The sequence below is a fragment of the Hyaena hyaena genome, unplaced genomic scaffold (genome assembly GCF_003009895.1).
Source record: "Hyaena hyaena isolate Hyena2069 unplaced genomic scaffold, ASM300989v1 scaffold_556, whole genome shotgun sequence".
Lineage (NCBI taxonomy): Eukaryota > Metazoa > Chordata > Mammalia > Carnivora > Hyaenidae > Hyaena > Hyaena hyaena.
This window is the reverse complement of record NW_024081189.1, coordinates 88,968-101,401: the sequence shown is the minus strand read 5'-3', so window position 1 is coordinate 101,401 and position 12,434 is coordinate 88,968. Positions and strand designations below refer to the sequence as shown.

General features: G+C 43.3%; 1 protein-coding gene across 2 annotated transcripts in view; it reads left to right on the top strand.

Moving 5' to 3' along the window:
• The window catches only part of PLS3 (plastin 3), an 88,906-nt gene extending 77,480 nt beyond the window's left edge, over positions 1–11,426 (top strand). For both annotated transcript variants that reach the window (XM_039256077.1, XM_039256078.1), the window contains 7 exons: positions 1,008–1,203; positions 3,543–3,621; positions 5,037–5,151; positions 5,376–5,509; positions 7,163–7,286; positions 7,508–7,632; positions 10,184–11,426. In XM_039256077.1, the coding sequence (XP_039112008.1) occupies positions 1,008–1,203; positions 3,543–3,621; positions 5,037–5,151; positions 5,376–5,509; positions 7,163–7,286; positions 7,508–7,632; positions 10,184–10,316 (906 nt within the window). In that variant the 3' untranslated portion in view covers positions 10,317–11,426. The remainder of the gene's footprint in view (positions 1–1,007; positions 1,204–3,542; positions 3,622–5,036; positions 5,152–5,375; positions 5,510–7,162; positions 7,287–7,507; positions 7,633–10,183) is intronic.
• Positions 11,427–12,434: the final 1,008 nt, after the last annotated feature.

The following is a 12,434-nucleotide window of genomic DNA, read 5'->3' as shown; positions in this document are numbered from 1 at the left end:
GGCAGCTGTGCCTCCTGCGGCTCCATGCTTTTTACTGGTAGCATTGAGGGGGGGGGGGGGCGGGAACTGGGTGTCTGAGAACCTGTAATTTTGACATTGGTCTGAAATGACTAGATAACAACAGTTCTTCACCAAACCCGATGTTGAGCAAGAGCTCAGCATGTGTCTTTCCAGGGGGAAAAGAAAAGGAGGGGAAAAAAAACAATGGCGTGGGCACCTGGGTGGCTCAGTTGGTTGAGCTTCTGACTCTTGGTTTTGGCCCAGGTCATCATCTCAGATTTTCTGGATTCGAGCCCCGTGTTGGGCTCTGCGCTTGACAGTGCAGAGCCTGCTTGAGATTCTCTGTCTTCCTCTCTCTCTACCCTCCCCCACTCACGCTGGTGTGCTCTCTCTCTCTCTCAAAATAAGTAAATAAACATTAAAAAAATAGAATGGGGAAGTAGAGAACAAGTTGGGAGTCATAGGAATTCGTTGAAAGTAAGTATTCGTTGCAGAAATGGACAACATTGCTTCTTCCTGGGTGGAAAAGTTAAGTCAAGCAAACTGCAAACCACAAAAAAACATCCTTGAAGAGAAAAACTATAATTTGAAATATACAATTGAAACCTGAAAGCAAATCATTGAAAACTGTGATTCTTGATTGTTATTTTCAAAATATTTTCCCATAATTATTTTCTCTTTTTCAGTCTTACGCCTTCTTTAGGGCCCGCCTGAAAATTCTGACCAGTTTTCGCTTTTTACTTGATGAGTTTTAGCAGATGTAATCCCAATGGAATTAAATGTAGTATCCTTAGCTAAGTGATCTGGTGCCACCTAGGGTGTTTTTAAGGTACTGCAATCAAATACAGCCAACTTTCTGTTGCATTCGGAACAATTTTATAATAAGTACTATGTGTTGGCTAAGAGAAATTAGAATTGTATATCCAGCCTATCATTGTAGGGAAACATTTCTATATTTTTAGTATTTTTGGCCTTTTCAAATATGTCTTCTTATTTTACTTTAACAGGAAACAGATGATTTGAAGAGAGCGGAGAGTATGCTTCAACAAGCAGACAAGCTAGGTTGCAGACAGTTTGTTACCCCGGCTGATGTTGTCAGTGGAAACCCCAAACTGAACTTGGCCTTTGTGGCTAACCTGTTTAATAAATACCCAGCACTGACCAAGCCAGAGAACCAGGATATCGACTGGACTCTATTGGAAGGTAAGTGACGGTCTCTCGCAGTCTAACGTGCAGGACTAAGGAGTAGAAATACATAGGCCACGATGATTTCAAGATCTTGACGTAATAAGTTTCCTTATCCACTTTCCGTTGGCAAATATCTGCTGAAAGTAGACCCAAAGGCGGAGTGAAAAGTAGCAACAATACAAAAGGATGATACAAGGAAACTTAGAAAGGAATCATGTTTCACTTGACTCACGGCCACTTAGTAAACCAGCCCTTTGTTTTCATATTTTAGAATTAGATTACTTATTTTAAACCTCTCACCCAAAAAATGTACATACGCATTACATTTGACCTATAAATTTGCAGTATTATTTCATTCATCCACAATTAGAGTAACTAGAACTCGCCTGGATTCCTTTTCTACACCCCTACTCAAAGCATAATAGGGGCGCCCGGCTGGCTGAGTCAGTAGAGCATGCTAAGTCTTGGTCTCGAGATTGTGAATTTGATCCCCACATAGGGTATAGAGATTACTTAAAAATAAATTTAAAAAAATTTTTTTTAATGTGTATTTACTTTTCAGAGAGAGACAGTGAGCAGGCAAGGGGCAGAGAGACCAGAAGACAGAGAATCCGAAGCAGGCTCTAGGTTCAGCTGCCGGCACAGAGCCCGACGTGGGGCCCAGACTCGTCAACCGTGAGATCATGACCTGAGCCGAAGTTAGACGCTTAACCGACTGAGCACCCAGGTGCCACAAAAAGGAAAATCTTTAAGGGGCACCGGAGTGGCTCAGGCAGTTGAGTGTCTGACTCTTGATTTCGGCTCAGGTCATGATCCCAGGGTTGTGGGGTTAAGCCCTGCATCGGGCTCTGTGCTGAGTGTAGAGCCTGCTTGAGTCTCTCTCTCTCTCTCTCTCTCTCCCCCCCTCCCTCCTTCTCTCCCTCTCTCCCTCTCTCTCCCTCTCTCTCTCCTCTGCCCTTCTTCCCTGCTCTCATGCTCTAAATAAATAAATAAATATCTTTAAAATAATAATAAAGGGCGCCTGGGTGGCTCAGTCAGTTAAGCGTCCGGCTTCAGCTCAGGTCACGATCACACGATTTGTGGGCTTGGGCCCCGCGTCGGGCTCTGTGCTGACAGCTCAGAGCCTGGAGCCTGTTTCAGATTCTGTGTCTCACTCTCTCTCTGCCCCTCCCCCACTCGTGCTCTGTCTCTCTCTGTCTCAAAAGTAACTAAAACCAAAAATAAATAATAATAAGTAATAATAATAACATATGGTAATTGTTTAAGTTTGGGAAAAGCAGAGTTTACCTTTTCCAGATTATATATGCATGAAGTATCAGATTCAAAAATGAACAAATGTAATAGTCATTCCTTGAATAGCCACTGATATTACTTTAAAGTATTTAAATTAAATCTAAATTAAATTTTAAATTAAAATTTAAAATCTTTAAATTGTATGCTTTTCCAGCTTCAAGTAACTTATTGCTGTAGTATTATAAGCATGTAAAAGGAGTACTCATGTGTAGCTTAGAATTTATCATTTTTTTAAATGTAAAACTGACAACATCCGTTACTTCTTTTTTTTTTTAATGTTTTATTTATATCTAGGAGGAGAGCGTGAGTAGGGGAGGGTCAGAGAGAGAGGGAGTCACAGACTGAAACAGGCTCCAGGCTCTGAGCTGGCAGTCAGCACAGAGCCCGACGTGGGGCCCGAACCCACAAACCGCGAGATCATGACCTAAGCGAAAGTCGGACGCTTAACCGACTAAGCCACCCAGGCGCCCCAACATCCGTTACTTCTGAGGTATGGGAATTTGAGGATATATTGTGGAAGGATTACAAGGCAGAGAAGATTATTAAAAATTCATAAACCTCTAAATTGTTTAACTGGTTCTAAATTTGTATTCTTTAATTATAAAATAAATGGAATAGATTTTTAAAAAATGTTTCTAGGGGTGCCTGGGTAGCTCAGTTGGTTAAGCGTCCAACTCTCAAACTTGGCTCAGGTCATGATCTCATGGTTTGTGAGATTGAGCCCCACATTGAGCTTCATGCTGACAGCATGGAGCCTGCTTCGGATTCTCTCTCTCTCTCTCTCTCTCTCTCTCTCTCTCTCTCTTCTCTCTCTCTCTCCCTCCCTCTCTCTCTCCCTCTCTCTGCCCCTGTCCCCCCTCACATGCTCTCTCTCAAAATAAAGAAATGAACTTTAAAAAAATGAAAAGCCTGTATCTAGAGAGAATGTATTTAGAAAGTTTGGAGATTCATATTGGAGAAAACTTCTAGATCTATACAGAGGAAATGAAATAATCTCAATATTAAATGCACATATACAAGGTGCTTAATTAATATATAAACTTTGTGAATATTCTTAATAGGAGAGACTCGTGAAGAAAGAACCTTCCGTAACTGGATGAACTCTCTTGGTGTTAATCCCCACGTAAACCATCTCTATGCGTAAGCTTTTCTACTTTTATTATAAACAGTTAGGAACATCATGAATCGATGCCACAGTAACAATGATAGCTTGAAACAATTTCTAAATGTTAGTTTACAGGGTGACTGGATGGCTCAGTTGGTTGAACGTCTGACTCCTAATTTCGGCTCAAGATCGAGCCCCGTGTTGGGCTTTGCACTGAGCATGGAGCCTGCTTAAGACTCTGTCCCCCCCCCCCCCGTGCCTCCCTCTGATGCTCTCCCCATTCGCGCGCGCTCTCTCTCTCTCAAAGAAGTTACTTTACATGGTTATTTATATTGGAAAATGCTTAGTGTTGACATCCACCATCATTTTCCAAATACGCAGAAGCCCAGATTATTCCTCTACGTGATCATTAAGTGAAAGAATGTAAGAATGTCTTTCTAACACCCTAGGGAACAGATACTTAGTATTTTGAAATAGAGACCAAGAAATACCTTAAGTAGACCATCCGTGATGTCTTGAGGCCTTCATGCTCCCTGTTCTCTTCATCACGGAATGTCCTTTTCTGCCTCCAATGCCTTACTCCCTTATTACATTCAAGCCAGGAATTCAGACCCTGACCACCACCTAACGCTCCTTAACCCCTAACCCTACATCTTTTTTTTTTATCATCATAGCAGTTATATACACCCCCAGATCAAATGATCTATCTATCCATACCCTTGTTTATTGTCTCTCTCTTTAACTCTAAGCCCACCGATTTTTATCCTATGTGCCCAGCTTCTAGAATAGTTTCTTGCAAACAGTGAGCTCTCAATGAATATTTTAAGTGAATAAGATGGTGTTAGCTTTGTGTGGGGGACAGATAGAAAATAGGAGCCTTGGGTATTATCTGTGATTTTCTATCTTATTTACTTTTTTAATGTAAATCCCAGTTAATTAACATATAGTGCAATATTGATTTCAGGAGTAGAATTTAGTGATTCATCACTTACACATAACACGCTGTGCTCATCCCAAAAGTTGCCCTCCTTAATGCCCATCTCCCCACCCCCACCCCCTCCAGCAACGCCAGTTTCTTCTCTGTATTTAAGAGTCTTTTATGGTTTGCCTCCTTCTCTGTTTTCCTTCCCTTTCCCTCTGTTCATCTGTTTTGTTTCTTAAATTCCATATATGAGTGAACGTGTGTGATGTCTTCTGCTGACTTCTTTTGCTTAGCATGCCACCCTCTAGTTCCGTCCACGGTGTTGCAAATGGCAAGATTTCATTCTTTTTGATCACCGAGTAGTATTCCATTGTATACGTATGTACACCGCCTCTTCTTTATCCATTCTTCAGTCGATGGACAGGTTTTCTATGGTTTAGAAATTTAACCAGTATATCATTCATTGCTTTTAATGAAATGAAGTCCGGCTGTGTGACAACACTGATTGAAGTCTTTTCAAATCTTTAGTGACCTGCAAGACGCGCTGGTGATCTTACAGTTGTATGAACGAATTAAAGTTCCTGTCGACTGGAGTAAGGTCAACAAGCCCCCATACCCCAAACTTGGAGCCAACATGAAAAAGGTTAGATCGTTACGTCGCTGCACAGATTTGTTCCAGGATGTTCTCATTCTCCGAGTGTGACTGTCAGTTGGAAAACTCTTGAGTCTGAGCTTCATGAGGACAGGCACTGTGTCCTGGCTTCTTTTGATGTGTGGGGCACCCCCCATCGCACGCACATCCTCGCCTACGTGTGCGGAGTAGACACACGAGAAATCGTTAACCATTTCCCTTTTGTATGTTTACAGCTGGAAAACTGCAACTATGCTGTTGAACTGGGGAAGCATCCAGCCAAGTTCTCCCTGGTCGGTATTGGAGGGCAGGACCTGAATGATGGAAACCAAACTCTGACTTTAGCTTTGGTCTGGCAGCTGATGAGAAGGTGCGGTACGCAGTTTGAGGTGTTCACCCTTCGCTGTAATACTGGTCTGTGATCTCGTCCTTGTAACTTTCAGACAGACGTGTCAATGACTGCGCCTTTGAGATGTTTGCATTTAGACTCCGAAGCGAGCTTAAGTAACAAATACATGCTGGGTGTTCAGTGGGAGATGCCTCCTTGAAAGTCAGAACTGTGACTATTTCCTGGGTTTATTTTTTTTAAGTTTCTTTATTTTGAGAGAGAGAGAGAGAGAGAGAAAGGGAGAAAGAGAGAGAAAGAGAGAGAGAAGCATGAGCAGGGGGTGCCTGGGTGGCTCAGTCCGTTAAGCGTCTGACTTCGCCCCAATCATGATCTCACGGTTCGTGGGTTCGAGCCCCATGTTGGACTCTGTGCTGATATCCAGCTCAGAGCCTGGAGCCTGTTTCAGATTCTGTGTCTCCCTCTCTTTCTGACCCTCCCCTGCTCACGCTGTCTCTCCCTATCTCTCTCTCTCAGAAATAAATAAAACATTTTAAAAATTTTTAAAAAAAGCATGAGCAGGGGAGGGGCAGAGAGTGAGAATCCCAAACAGGCTGTCAGCACATGGATATTATGTGGGACTCGATCTCATGAACCGTGAGATCATGACCTGAGCTGAAATCAAGAGTCAGATGCTTAACCACCTGAGCCACCCAAACTATTTCCCAGTTTTGATAGGAAGCCTGGCATGCAGACTTGAGCCAAAGCATAGCTTCTTTTAGGTCATGGCCATGGTTGGACTAGTACAAAGGTGCCTGCAGTTGGGCTTACTCTTAAAAGCACTGAAATCCCCCAACCAGCACCACGTACAAAGGGTAGAGCAGTGGTGAGCCACTGCTACTTGAATTTTTTTTCGTGGAGTATGAATTTCTTCCTATAAAATCTTTAGTCTTTCACACCTAAGGAATAAAAGAAATAAAAGATAAAGCACCTTTTTGTTGCTTGCGTATTTTTTCCGACAGTAGCTTGGGACCTTGGGCGCCTGGGTGGCTCAGTCATTTAAGCATCCAACTCTTTCCTTTTTTAAGTTTAGTTATTTTGAGAGAGACAGAGTACAAGCAGGGGAGAGGCAGAGAGAGAGGAAGAGAGGGAATCACAAGCAGGCTCTACACCGTCAGCCTGGAGCCTGATGCGGGGCTCAAACCCACAAACTACGAGATCATGACCTGAGCTGAAACTAAGAGTATGACATTCAACCAGCTGAGCCACCGAGGTGCCCCAAGTATCTGACTTGATTTTGGCTCAGGTCATGCTCTCACGGTTTGTGAGTTCGAGCCCCACATCCGGCTCAGAGCTGACGGTGGGGAACCTAGTTAGGATTCTCTCTCTCACTCCCTCTCTCTTGGCCCCTCCCCCACTTGCACTCGCTCATGGTCTCTCCCCTTCTCTTTCTCTCTCTCTCAAAATAAATTTTTTCTAAAAGTAGGTTGGAACCTTTTCTTCTGCTTCTTTTATTTTTGTTTTCCTATTAGTTTATGTTACAGTTCTAAGTTACATAGGTTACCCCCCAAAATTTCATTTTTCCTTTTCAAATGTTTCTTTAAATTCTGGTTAGTTAACACACAGTGAAATATTGGTTTCAGGAGTAGAATTCGGTGATACATCACTTCCATACAATGCCACCGCTTCTTCTTTCAGATATACCCTCAATGTTCTGGAAGACCTTGGAGACGGGCAGAAAGCTAATGACGACATCATTGTAAGCTGGGTGAACAGAACATTGAGTGAAGCTGGAAAATCAACTTCCATTCAGAGTTTTAAGGTACGAAGTACACATTTGACTCTTAGAAATTATGTTTGCTGGAAAGTATCAATACTTTGGAAGGGTGACCTTTGGGGTTTCTTTGTCAGTGTGAATCTGTGGGGGGCTAGTGGCAAGACTCTCTTAAGTCACTGGACTTCGTTTATGGCAGCTTTATACCAGGAATCACATGTGAATTTGTGCAGACTGAAACTCTCAGGTTTATGGTCCTTTCGCACTAGGACAAGACGATCAGCTCCAGCTTGGCGGTCGTGGATTTAATCGATGCCATCCAGCCGGGCTGCATAAACTATGACCTTGTTAAGAGTGGCAACCTGACAGAAGACGACAAGCACAATAATGCCAAGTAAGACATACTGATGACAGTCATGATTAATATCCCGGCTAGAGCCAGGCAGGTCTGCTTTCCTGCGCTGATTCGGCCGCTGAAGAATGGAGTCCCCTGAGGGGCGCCTGGGGGGCTCACTCGCTGAAGCGTCTGACTCTTGGTTTCGACTCATGTCATGATCTCACGGTTCGTGAGTTCGAGCCCCACGCCGGGCTCTGTGCTGACAGGTCAGAGCCTGGAGCCCACTTTGAGTTCTCTGTTTCCCTCTCTCTCTGCCCCTCCCCTGCTCATTCTCTCTCTCTCTCTCTCTCTCTCTCTCAAAAACAAACATTTAAAAAAATTAAAAATAAATAAATATTAAAAAATAAATAAACTTAAAAGAAAATGGTGTCCCCTGAGGATATGTCTTTGAGCCTCAGACACCTCATCAGTTAAATGCAAGCAATGATACTTAGAGATTTTGAAATGAATAAAATCTATAAAAGCCTAGCATTGTGCCTGACCTAGTAGGTGCTCAATCAGTTGTTGCTTCGGGGAATTACCGAAATGACATTGCTTGTGTTTGAATGCAACTCAGCTACAGACTTAACAATGAGAGGAAAATGAGCTGAGAACATTCATGCCATGGATAAGAGTAGACAGAAATATTCTTTTTTGAAACACATTATTTACTGATGTCCCTTTTACTGGCCACAGATCACCTTTACTACATATGTTGAGTTTATTATCTTGGTCCCTGAACGAGCACAATGCTTAACCCTCCGCCGAAACGATGCCTTGAAAGGTTTTTGCAGGGGCGCCTGGGTTGCTCAGTCAGTTAAGCATCCAACTTCAGCTCAGGTCATGATCTCACAGATCATGAGTTCGAGCCCCACATCAGGCTCTGTGCTGACAGCTTGGAGCCCGGAGCCTGCTTCGGGCTCTGTGTCTCCCTTTCTCTCTGCCTCTCCCCCGCTCATGCTCTGTCTCTCTCCTTCAAAAATAAATAAACATTAAACAAAAGAAGAAAAGGATTTTTGCAATCCACTAATATTGACAAGGGCTTTTCCACCTGTCCCTTCCCTTCTTCACCCAAGACCTAGACTGTCACTTGGTTTTACAGGTAACCCATGAAAGCTTGACTAGCATACACCGAAAATCAGCCCACTGACAAACTTCCTTTTTCAGTACGTTGGTCGTCTTTAAAGATTTGTGGGAGCAAACGCCTGGAAATGTCTCATGTATTAACTGAAGTGTGCTCTTGTCAGTTTCCTCCACTGGACACATCGGTTCCTCCCTTACTTTACGTGCTCTTTCCGTTCCTTGCTCTGACCACTCTCCATGTACTGTGTAAACTCTGTCCCCGCCCTCAATTGGATGAAAGGATGCGTTGCGTCCACCAAAGTGGCTTGGATTTGACATGTGATGTAGTTTTCCAGCCCCTTTCTCTAAGATCACGTGAGAGTGTCTATTACCCTATTACGTGCTCAATGAAACTGTCAACATTTGATTGTATAGCCAGTCTGGATAATTATATATATATAATATATATTCATGTTCAAGTCATATCAGTGCTCCAAAATTATTTCTTATTGCATATTGGAGAAATGGAGTGGATAAATCTGTCCCAAATAGAGCTTTAAAAATCTGGTGTCATTTAAGAGTGACATCAAAACAAAATAAAACAGGGGTGCCTGGGTGTCTCAGTTGGTTGAGCATCTGAAAAAAACTGTGACACACACCATACGCTGAACACTCAATGTTTTTAATTTTTTTTTTTTACGTCTTTATTCTATTTTGAGAGACAGAGAGTGGGCAGGGGAAGGTCAGAGAGAGAGAGGGAGACACAGAATCCGAAGCAGGGTCCAGGCCCTGAGCTGTCAGCACAGAGCCCGATGCGGGGCTTGAACCCACAAACTGCGAGATCATGACCTGAGCCGAAGTCATATGCTTAACCGACTGAGCCACCCAGGCGCCCCGATGAACACTCAATTTTGAGAAATTTTTGCATTAAAAAGAAGAGACAAAGGCCAAACTTCTATAATCATAGATGATGAAGAAGAAGTATTTAAAGACAAACATCCTGATGAAAAACAGGACATGGATAGATCAGGTACCTCATAGAAAAGGAAATAAAATAAGCTATCAAGACATAAATTGAGTTTCATCTGGCTAGGTATACCTGTCTGTTTATAGGTATACCTTTAGAAAACAGCACTGAGGGGCACCTGGGTGGCTCAGTAGCTTAAGCGTCCACCTCTTGATTTGGGCTCAGGTCATGATCTCCTGGTTTGTGAGATCGAGCCGTGCATCAGGTTCTGGCTGACAGTACAGAGCCTGCTTGGGATTCTCTGTCTCCCTCTCTCTCTACCCCTCTCCCACACATGCTCGCTCTCTCTCAAAATAAATAAAATAAACTTTAAGACCAAATAAAACAGAGGACAACAAAAAGTAAAATCGTTCCCATCTGAACTCTCATTATGAAAGCTTTGCATCCCAGCCAAATGAGAAAAGGAAATCGCTGTCTCCTACCTGTCATGTCTTTGACTCCCAAGAAGTTCATCTAAATCTCTGTCTCCTCAACACACAGGTATGCGGTGTCAATGGCTAGAAGAATCGGAGCCCGGGTGTATGCTCTCCCTGAAGACCTTGTGGAAGTCAAGCCCAAGATGGTCATGACCGTGTTTGCATGCTTGATGGGCAGGGGAATGAAGAGAGTGTAAAATAACCCCATTTGAATAAAAAACCCAACTTGCTCCCAGGTGCATGATTATCAGTCAGCTATTTCTAGGCGAAGTGCTCATGGCTTAAGGAACTGTTGGTCGTTTAAAGGATTTATAGTTTTGATTAATAAGACTACTCATCCTGAGAGCCCACAGGGGAAAGAGCTTTAAGGAAAATGACTCCTCTTTCCCATTGTCAAAGTTGGATTTGTCAGGCATCCCTGAAATGTGCTACGGCCAAATCATTTACTCTCTCCTCCTAGATGGCTGCCCTTGACATTTCCCATCGCTGTATGTTATTTCTGTGTATCGTTTTCCCTCCTAGAATGTCCACATCTTGGGACGTGCATAGACGATTGGATATGAATATTATTAGACCATAATTTCGCTTTCCATCCAGTACGCCGGTTCTCATTCAAGAACCGTGGTCAGAGGGTATTTGGAGATGAGTATCCTTGGCTTTCTCTTCGTAGTGCTGAAAATTGGCAGAAGTAACTGGCTGTGCGGAATGTAATAGAAGCTTTTCATATTCTTTTATTCTTGAAATCAGTATCTTTTTACAGTATTCTTTCTACATGATCTCTTTTGTACATTTAAGAATATTTTGATTACATTAAACAAGACTGCTGATTTTGCTACTTTTTTTAAGGGGTCTTCAAGTAAGTAAAAACCATACATTGTAGGTAGAGGAAGAAATGCCCCTTCGGATTGCGTACCCTACCCTCTCCCCCCAAAGCTGTAACCAGTTGACCTATTTCGTCTTAAAACACTTGGTTCGGTGTGCGCTTATTTGGTTTACACCCTGTATCCTCCGACTCTCTCTTTAGACTTAAAACTGTTGTTGAATATGACACGTTTGAGGAGAGAGCGTGCTCGGACCGCTGACACTTAGCCAAGCGTGCTAGGTGCGCCGTCACTGTTCTAATTCGACACCTAAGACGAGGAGATGTGGTCACTAAAGGCTGAAAATCTTATCTGTGGGACCTAATGTGCTCTTGCTGTGTCCAGCTGCTTGCTGTGGTTTCCAAGATCATCATGTTACTCTAACTCTGAAAAGTGATGTAATCTGGTAGCAACGTATTAGTTCCAATAAAGGCATTTACATAATAATCGGTCTCTTCGTGCTTTTGCCCCTCGGTCTTTGCCAGGAACACTTGCCGGGTTTCCCTCCCCCCACCCCAATATTCTATTTTTCTGGCACACTGTATAAAAGGTCTGTGGGGGTGCCTGGCTGGTTCAGTCGGTTAAGTGTCTGACTTCGGCTCAGGTCATGATCTCGCAGCTCGTGGGTTCGAGCCCCGCATCGGGCTCTGTGCTGACAGCTGGGAGCCTGGAGCCTGCTTCCGCTTCTGTGTCTCCCTCTCTCTGCTCCCCCTCCCCCACTCACACTCAGTCTCTCTTTATCTCAAAAATAAACATTAAAAAACTAATAAAATCTTTTTTAAAAAAAGAAAAGAAAACTGGGCAAAGGAGTCTGATACCTAATTCAAAAAATTATACTTAACCAATGAACATAGAAAGGGAATGCTGATTCTCAAAAGAATGAGGATTATGCAATTTCAGCAAACCAAGACCTGCTTTTTTTTCTTAGTAGACATTTTTAAAGAGCAGTTTCAGCAGCCAAATTGAGTGAAAGGTACGGAGAGTTCTGTCCCCACCTCTCCATAGACGCCCACAGCCTCTCCAATGACCCACACCCCTCCCTGGGGCGGTACATTTGGTACAGCTGAGGGAGCCACCTAGACACACCATCATCACCCAAAGATCATAGCTGACATTAGGGTCCAGTGCTGCTGGGGTACGTTCTGTGGTTTTGCCGAATGTATAGTGACGTGTCCGCCATTGCAGTGTCGTACAGAATAGCTTCAACGCCCTAAACCTCCTCCACGCTCTGCCTGTTCCTCCTCCCCCATCTGCTAGTCCTGGGAAACCGCTGCTCTTCTTACTGTCTCCACAGCTTTGCCTTTTGCAGACATCCTATAGCTAGAACCCTCCAGTATGCGGCCTTTTCAGGTTGGCTTCTTTCACTTAGTAAAACACATTGGACAGCACTGCCTTTTTCATGAACCGCCTTTCCCTGATTAAAAAAAAATAATAATCAATCATCTGTTGATGGAG